The 9,467-nt window shown below is 44.0% G+C and overlaps 1 protein-coding gene across 1 annotated transcript; it reads right to left on the reverse strand.

The window, feature by feature from the left end:
* Positions 1-1,545: 1,545 nt before the first annotated feature.
* LOC139459620 (uncharacterized) lies at positions 1,546-9,238 on the reverse strand. Its single transcript, XM_071241202.1, has 8 exons — positions 9,096-9,238; positions 7,954-8,096; positions 6,400-6,516; positions 5,794-5,907; positions 3,545-3,697; positions 2,608-2,816; positions 1,982-2,137; positions 1,546-1,847 (listed from the first exon to the last, which is right to left on the reverse strand). Exons 1-8 carry the CDS (start codon positions 9,236-9,238, stop codon positions 1,665-1,667), a joined length of 1,218 nt encoding a protein of 405 aa, XP_071097303.1. The 3' UTR covers positions 1,546-1,664.
* Between the last annotated feature and the right edge of the window lie 229 nt (positions 9,239-9,467).

The raw sequence follows: 9,467 nt of genomic DNA on the forward strand, positions 1-9,467 counted from the left end.
AGTTAAGGAAAACACAAATGTTTCATCGATTATAGTTAATCATGGCAATGAGAGTGAGTGAGTCAGTGAGTTGGGTATAACGCCGCTCTTAACATTATTCCAGCTATATCACGGCGTGTCAGCTTAATGAGAGAAAAGGTCTAGTCATATGGCAAAAATGGGTGGACTAGATCTGTAACTTCTTTTGAGAAGTATATAACAGACAATGGTGTTTGAAGTAACGTTAACCCAAATTCACTTACGCATTCGCTCGTTTAATAACGTTCCACGTTGAATGTGTACCGCCAACCGGGCGTCAACAGATATTTTGCAAATCTTTTCATGTTTTTAATGAAGGTGCTCAGGTGTTGTGATGCACTTCGTGAAGTAAGACCCGTTTTATTACAATACAGATCTTGATCATCGATCACATCGTCTTGACTGGGCGCCGCCATTTTGTTTGAAGCAAATGCAAGTGATGTGAGAGGTGGAATCTGATTCGTCAATAGGAGGGGCATAGAAGGGACATAACTCGTAATAGCCACTGGTGGCGCTACGATCGAACCCAGCAAATTCAGCCTAGTTCGGCAAGGGTGGAAACTGGACGTTTAGAGTCGAGTTAACTCCCTTGCCTCGGGAAGATGGGTCAAGGGGGTAGGGAGAAAAGGGTAGAAAGAGAGAGAGCAGGATAGAAAGAGGAAGGGAGAAAGATAAGGGTAGAGAGGGATAGAAAGAGGAAGGTGGGGTGAGAGTGGTAGAAAGAGGCAGGTCGGGTGAGAAGGATAGAATGCGGGAGAGAAGGATAGAATGCAGGAGAGAAGGGTAGAAAGAGGGAGAGAAGGGTAGAAAGAGGGAGAGAAGGGTAGAAAGAGGGAGAGAAGGACAGAAAGAGGCAGGTCGGGTGAGAAGGGTTGAAAGAGTCAGGTCGGATGAGAAGGGTAGAAAGCGGGAGAGAAGGGTAGAAAGATGGAGAGAAGGGTAGAAAGAGGGAGAGAAGGGTACAAAGAGGGAGAGAAGGGTACAAAGAGGCAGGTCGGGTGAGAAGGGTAGAAAGCGGGTGAGAAGGGTAGAAAGAGGGAGAGAAGGGTAGAAAGAGGGAGAGAAGGGTACAAAGAGGGAGAGAAGGGTACAAAGAGGCAGGTCGGGTGAGAAGGGTAGAAAGCGGGTGAGAAAGGTAGAAAGAGGGAGAGAAGGGTAGAAAGAGGGTGAGAAGGGTAGAAAGAGGGTGAGAAGGGTAGAAAGAGGGAGAGAAGGGTAGAAAGAGGGAGAGAAGGGTACAAAGAGGGAGAGAAGGGTACAAAGAGGCAGGTCGGGTGAGAAGGGTAGAAAGCGGGTGAGAAGGGTAGAAAGAGGGAGAGAAGGGTAGAAAGAGGGTGAGAAGGGTTGAAAGAGGCAGGTCGGGTGAGAAGGGTAGAAAGCGGGAGAGAAGGGTAGAAAGAGGGAGAGAAGGGTAGAGAGAGGGAGGGAGAGAGAAGGAGTGCTGCAGATATGGTGACGTCAGTCCGGAGTATAGAACAACTAACTCCTGGTTCACACGCTGTTTAATGATCAATCAAATTTGTCCCCACCAAATAGTTACAGTATCAAACATTTGGTACGATATATCTGAAGGACCAACTCCTGGAGACCAGCATTCATATAACTATTGGTCACTGCTTGACCGGTTGCCACAGTATCAGCGATGGTCACTGAGCATTGTTTATTTCCTGTATATAGTCCAGCATGGCTTGTCCGAGCAGCCTGTATTCGTCCATATAGTTGTATATGCTGGGACTCACTCTCAGGTAGGCACGCCCCTGCAGTTGAAATGTAATTGTCTGGATGTTCGTCTTCCTCCAAAAGGTCATGAAGAAATCAAAGAATTGTTCCTGAAACCCAAACCAAGTTGCATAACGTTCAATATCACATCCGGTGTTCCAAGAAAGTTGTATGTTAAAGTTACTAGTTTATTCGTGTATCAGTCCATAGTAAGGATAAGGCTTATCCCGGGGTGTTGCAGTACCTTGCTTAAAGGGACCTTCATCTCTGGCAGCTGGACGAGCTTCATGTTGGGCGCCTCCATATCCCGCGGGAGCGCCGGTCTGTCTGTCTGGAACAGCTTCAAAAGGTACTCCTGGGCCTCCGTGGCAAGCTCAGCACTGTAGGCCATGATGCGACCCTGCAACATCACAGTACCCTGAAACCCCTCTTGTCCAGACACCCTGTAGTACGGACTATTGCGTGGGAAAATATACATCAAAGGGCTCTAACTACGTACGCAATAATCCTGATTAACGGGGATCGGATTTCACGGTTTCGCGGTGCTTTTATCGTTGTATAGTTCCTTGTTTCACCATGCCATTGTTAACCATTTAACACCCACTATGTTGGGGGTTTTCCGCGAAGTCATTAGCTCAACGACTATTAATGTATTTGAGTGGTTCACGACTATTCTAACTCCAATATTTAACATATAATTGCATTTACATTCTTTTTAATGCTTGGGTCTCTGTTTAACGGGGCACCCGATATGTCTCAAAGTAAATTCAATTATAAACGTATTCGTAATATTGGGTTGAAATACAAATTGCATCCTTTTCACTTTCCTCTTTCACTTTAATTACCAAAAATAAGTATTAGGAAACTCACCATTCCCCCTATTCTCTCACAGAACTCCAAGGCGTATTTTGCGCAAACAAACGGTACGTGGTCACGTGATCCGGCTTGGAAGAACTGTTCACCTAGGGAACCGTCAGCCAAGTGTGACGTCACTAACGGTTTCATCCAATCATGATGTTTCCTGTTCACATATAGCACTGCGCAGCCGCGGGGAGTGAAAATCCACTTATGGAAGTTGCCTGTGTTAAATACAGATATTCATGTGCACTGCTTTGAAGGAGAAACGTGTATATTGTTGAAAACCGTTAACATCTTTCATATTTTCTGCCCCTTTTCAACACTTCGAAATCGGTATGATGTGATCGAAAGCAAAAAGGCTTGTTATGTTTGTTGGTTTCCGTCGGACTATATGGTGGCGGTCAGCACATCGTCCGAGTCTGGACCAGACGATTCAGTGATTGAAATCATGAGCATCGATCTACGAAATAAGGACACGATGACATGCATCAACCAACCGAGCCTGACCGCCAATCCCTTTAGTCGCTTCTTACGACAAGTATGGGCTGCTGAAGACCAATTCTAACCCCGGGTCTTCAAACAGGGAGACCCTTTATGAACATTTTCCATCAATGTGAATAATTGTACTGTGACTTTTAGAGATTGCTTCAAAATATTTAAATTTGTTTGTTGTTTAACACCACACTCAGCAATATTACAGCTATAGGAATTCTTCCTGTAAATAATGATAATCTGGACCAGACAAACCAGTGATTGATATTGTGAGCAACGTCCCATCATCAGGGTACGATGACACGCTGTCAACAAAGTCACAGAGCCTGACCACCCGCTCCATGAAGTCGCCTCATACGACAAGCATATATGCTGGTGATCCATACTGACCAAAACCATTTCAAAACAAGATCAACTCTGACACCCGTCCTATCAGAAACAGAAGGACTCGTTTTACCTGTGTAGAAGTCAACACAAAGATCCTCCAAATCCACAGGAACATGTCCGGGCGCATGCGCACCATCAACCATCACGAGGGCACCATATTTGTGGCAAATCTTCGCCAACTTTTTCACAGGCAGCAACACTGCAGACGGGCTTGTGATGTGATCTGTATAACACCATACCATCAAGACACCAAGAGGCGCATGTTGAGCAGTTAAAGGAGATTAAAAGGAGGCGCTGATGCTCTCCGTCAAAGCCCATTTTTCCATTCCAGGATGCCGTTGTACAAAACAACCTCTGCGCTACGACAGTCGAAAGTCTGTGTCATGGTTTCTTTGTTCTTTAACGCCGCCGTAACATGTGAGAAAAAATACATTGTCCATAAAAAATTACGCTTTCGACTGAAGAAAAAAAAAGGTCTGCCTCTCAGGTTGTACAAACTTCATGCAGTTACGCCTGGTGTCACACTGCAGGCTACTGAGGTATCCTACAAAACCTGTATTCCATGTTCTCGGTTGCCAGAATGTTGTCCGTAAGCAAATGTCCAACTAAGAAGTCATGATTCGACTTACAGAACTCAACCAAAGATCATCTGGCGATTGGCATAGCAGTAGGCTGTAGGCAGGGTATTTAATGTGTCCCACAGAACAATGTAGACTTTATTGGAGGTCGACAGACTTTGTTTTTGTTTGTTTGTTGTTCAACGCCGCACGAAGCACTATTCCAGATAAATGACGGCGGTTTGTAAATAATCGAGCATCGATCCACCCTATGTTAAGTTATGGGAGTTAAGTCACCTTAGCGCTAAGTGTGCTTTGTACAACGGCACCCTGGTCTAGATATGTGAGACATTGTCTCAGTGTAATCATTAGACGGTAGATTATTTAACGCAGCAGGTAAAAATCACAATCTCATTAGAATTAGACGTTTTGCTGCCAATACGACACCACTCTGCGTTACGTTGTGTCTCGTCAGGTACATACAATCTAAATGACGTTCGTGACCAACTCGTGTTATTCCGGGACAAGCCGAATAGCGACTCGTGCCCCTCTCTTGGCCATATTTGCGGCCGGGGTCTGTCTTAGCGCAAACGGGCATACCTAAAACAATTGTCAACTTCTTGCGTAATAGTTCACATATGTTTTCCCATATATTATATATATTTCAGATGCAATTTAAAGCACATCTGGACATGCGGAATTACACAGTATGATTGAACACATTTAACTGTGGCTTGGCTATATATTTAGATGCAAGACATATTTAAGATTAAAAATTATTTCTGAGGGATTCTTTGACGAAGAACCTGAAATCAGGTTTCTGACGCGCATTCTGATTGGTTTGTCGTATTTTCGCACATAACATTCATCGATAGGGGGGTGAGTCTTCTTGCAGGTTACGGAAAGGGGCGAGCGGTGACGAATGTCCAATAAAGGACGTATGGGTTTTCTAGCCAATCAGATGTTAGCTTTCTTAAACGATTTGGTTTCATTTCTTTACCATCTCGATTCAACTTTTTTATTTTACCAAGTCAAAACCCAAAAACAAAACATGCCAGATCTTCATTCAGAGAGGTATCGTATCAGAGTAAAATATTTTCATGAGACTGACAAATATGAATCAAACTGTTCAGGACTGCGACTCTGTACGTGTCCCTATAAACAAGGACGTGTGTAAGTCTCGCGAATAGCAATAATCTAGACGTACACATAAAATGGTCCACTATGGAATACTGTAAGGAATATACTCGCGATCTCGCATTCTCGCGATCTCGACATTTGGAAACGAGCTAAATATGCAAAAAACACGATAATGCGAGATCATAAGATCTCGCATTCTCGTGTTTTGGGCATATTTGGGTCGCTTCCAATGGTCGAGATCGCGAGAATGTCCCTTACAGTATTCCATAGTCCACAGAGATTTATAGTGAATCAAAAAGCTATACGTCTCAGTAAATTGTATCATATGTTTGATGGGCGGTCGGGTAGCCTAGTGATTAGAGCGTTCGCTCGTCACGCCGAAAATCCGGGTTCGATTGCCGACATGGGTACAATATGTGAAGCCCCGCCGTGGTATTGCTGGAATATTGCTGAAAGCGGCGTAAAACCATATTCACTCACTCACTCATATGTTTGATTAAATTGACAATATCTGAAGTTTGCGATATTACATCCCAAAATGAACTGTACTGTCGCTAAGTCATCAATCAAAGAATACTTCTACATGGTTTTATTTTTTAAATAATTTGATTGAATTACTCACCTATCACCACCATTCTGGTGTTGGGGTGAGCCTTCAAATACTCTTCATACTGTCTTAACACTGCTTCTTCGCTCTCAATCGGGAATCCAATCTCAATGACTTCTGACTTGATAACTGAAGTGTAACTATTTCTTCTGCATGTTTCGATCTAACAATTACAACAACAACAAATATAGAAGAAATATAGAAGAAAAACTACATTAGCAGATTTTTGAATGTTTCTATGAATTTATTAATGCACGAAATAATACGAGACATACATTCGGAATGGCCACTCATGATGTGGATAACATTATATCCCCGAATGTAACATATCAAGTTGTTTATATTTAAGTAAACAGTTTTAAAAAAGCACACCCGTATTTGTGGATGACATATTTTCCCTGGGTGTAGGGGGCGGGTTAACTTCGTTCTGGTTGATTGAGGTTCCTAATGATGGTCTAGAGGTTAAAGCGTTCGATTGTGATGTCGAGAACTGGACATGGAATACAGTTTGATTTTTTATTTGTGGTTTAATTGTAAGAGTTGTTTGACCGGTCCTGTTTCTGCTTTAGTATTGCTGAAATAAGATCTCACTAATCTATAAGATGCCTTATAACGGGGTACCTCGATTCTGAGCGGCGACGTCCCTGCAGGTGAGAGCGATAGCTCCATAGGTGAGACTGGTGGACAGGATAGTCTCACCCTCTTTGAAATCATAGCTTTTCAGCACGGCATTGATACCTGGTATAAACAACGTGACAGTGTGATGATTTGTTTATCATGAATCTTGTTGAAGATGATATGTGTTGCTTTTGTGAACATTAACCTAAGAATGTGACTCATTGGTGGCGATTATATAGAAGAGTCGTACATATTATACTAAGCCGAGTTTTCACCCCAAAAGGAAACTTTACTTGTTCGGGTTCTGAAAATTATAGATTGATACAACTATCCATCATTCACTCAGTCATTCACAGACGAATTGAAGTTACTCTTACTTTCCACAAACCCGGGGCCTGTCAAATGAGACCATTATCTGTGAACAGGCATCTTCCCGAGGCAAGCGTGTCCACTAGCCTATATCACAGCCTAGTTTCTACCCTTGCTACACCAAGGCCACTTGGCTCGACCCTGGCGCCACCCCGCGTAGATCACGAGTTGTGCCCCTTGTAATGCAAAAATGCGATATCCAATCAGATCGCTGATCTTATCTCTTACAGCTTCACAAAAATGATGACTACCATAGGCGACGACCTAATCGATCAGATAACGAAAACATTTGTGATTTCATCCCTGACACAAAAACATTGGCAATCGATGGGGGGTTAAAAGATACAAAAAGTCATTTTCGTGTCAACACAGACAGGCAACAGTAAATGACTTTCATACGAAGGTTTACCAGTCGTAGATGTTGATTTTGTGAAACGTTCTCTTATTGGACTATCAACATGTAAGAGAGTCCATTCAGATTTAGCCCAGGAAAGTTGGCTTGATGTGGCAAGGGTGGAAACAAGACTTTAACAAAAAGGCTGGTGGACGTTCTTGCCTCGTGAAGATGGTGAACAGGCAGATGAACCTTTTCAAATGACTGCCACCACATGCCACAAGGAGTGAGTGAGTGAGTGAGTGAGTGAATTGGCTTAACGCCGCTTTTAACTGTATTCCTGTTATCTAGTCAGTTTAATATGGGAGGAAAGCCCGAAGTTTTTTTCAGGTTGCAGACGTTTACCACTTCGGTGAAACCCACGAGCAAACCTAGGGACATAATCGGGGCTAACCGGGATTCGAACCCACAATCATAGGTTACTGGTTTGCCAAAGGGACGCAACTCTGCACAGCGAATTGCGGCGCCTCAGAGGACTAGGCCACCCGTGCACCCACGTGCCACAAGGAAAAATCTCTCTTTTAATTGAACCGGGCATAGGTGGCCAATGAATTATTGGGCTGCAATTACGTGTGCACAGTTGCGTCCCTTAGGGGCACCAGAAACCTATGATCGTGGGTTCGAATCTTAGATTCGCCTGGATGGGTTTGTTACCTGCCATCAGACCTGCATCACACACCGTGGGATGAATTTGTGCTGTCCTAAAGCAGCGTTAAACTAAACTCACTCACTCTTTGAATAGAATACATATTATTCTTTATTCGATTTCGTTAAGCGATGTTGTCCAAACTTACCCTCTGTAGCATTGGTAACAAAGACGATATCTTTGGGGTCACAGTTGAAGAACCGTGCTGCCGCCCCAACTGACTCCCCCCAATACTTATACACGTTCTCCCGGAACCATAGGTCGGGCTGGGCGTTCATCTCGGTCAGGAACCTGGGAGGGAAAAACAATGACTGGTCGGGTCGGAGTATACGGAGTATACGGTGTGTGAGTGGGGTATTAATGTTAAACTGCGGTATGGTATCTCAGTGGGCCTGCGCTATAAAATCGGCATCAGTCCGGACTAGTACAGGTTGCCACACACATGCGTGCAAGCACGTCGCTATATAAGTTTGTTTGTTTGTTGTTTAACGCCGCACTAAGCAATATTCCAGCTATATGACGGCGGTCTGTAAATAATCGAGTCTGGACCAGACAATCCAGTGATTGACATCATGAGCATCGCACCACGCAATTGGGAAACGATGACATGCATCAACAAAGTCAGCGAGCCTGACCACCAGATCCCGCTAGTAGCCTCTTACGACAAGCATAGTCACTTTCTACGGCAAGCATGGGTTGCTGAAGACCTATTCTAACCCGGATCTTCTATATATAAGTGCAATAGTCTTGGACGAGACGCTAAACCCCATTTCACTTCGCCGCACCATATTCGGTATGCCTAATGCTTAATGGATAAAGTGCAATAATCTTGAAAGCGACGAGAAACCCTATTTAACGTCACATGAGTAACATAGTGTATGATTCTTTGAGTTTGCGACCATCGTTCACCGACTGCACGAAATGATGCTCATAATATCACTCACTGGTTTGTACTACGTCTCAATAGAAGCACTTTAATGCCGATAGCAGAGTCAGATAAACCTCACTCACTCCCTCATCCTCAAACATAACCGTCTCTGCACCTCCTGCAGGCGTCTACATCCTCAAACATTACCATCTCTGCACCTCCTGCAGGCGTCTACCTCCTCAAACCTTACCATCTCAGCACCTCTTACAGGCGCCTACACCCTCAAACCTTACCATCTCTGCACCTCTTACAGGCGCCTACACCCTCAAACCTTACCATCTCTGCACCTCCTGCAGGCGTCTACTTCCTCAAACCTGACCATCTCTGCACCTCCTGCAGGCGTCTACTTCCTCAAACCTTACCATCTCTGCACCTCCTGCAGGCGTCTAGACACAGCCCCGTACGACCCATGGTTGAGCAGCACAGCTCCTTGTTTGAATGTAAACTCCCGCTCTTGGAAGGTCTTCCCAAACTCGACATCGGCGTCCAGACCGTCGAAAAACATGATGGACCTGTGTCTAAATACAACATCACTACGTTACATGTAGCACATTGTATCATATGTTGTGTATTAGTTATATGCCATACATTACCTGGAATTCATCAATAAATCGAAGAGTACAATCTCTTACGTGATGGAGAATTCACTCGAATCTGTTGGTTCCGAAATTAGATTCAACCAGCCCCGACCATGTTACGGTTGATATATAATTCCTCTATAAATTTTCATAATG

Source organism: Haliotis cracherodii, unplaced genomic scaffold (assembly GCF_022045235.1).
Source record: "Haliotis cracherodii isolate W230 unplaced genomic scaffold, xgHalCrac1.p SCAF_13, whole genome shotgun sequence".
NCBI lineage: Eukaryota > Metazoa > Mollusca > Gastropoda > Lepetellida > Haliotidae > Haliotis > Haliotis cracherodii.

Coding starts and splice junctions, on each gene's coding strand:
- LOC139459620 (XM_071241202.1), bottom strand. CDS start 9,238: ATGTTTTTCGACGGTCTGGACGCCGATGTCGAGTTTGGGAAGACCTTC. Junction 2,817..3,544: donor TTGTGTTGACTTCTACACAG/GTAAAACGAGTC, acceptor TATTTAACACAG/GCAACTTCCATAAGTGGATT. Junction 2,138..2,607: donor GTGAGAGAATAGGGGGAATG/GTGAGTTTCCTA, acceptor GTGATGTTGCAG/GGTCGCATCATGGCCTACAG.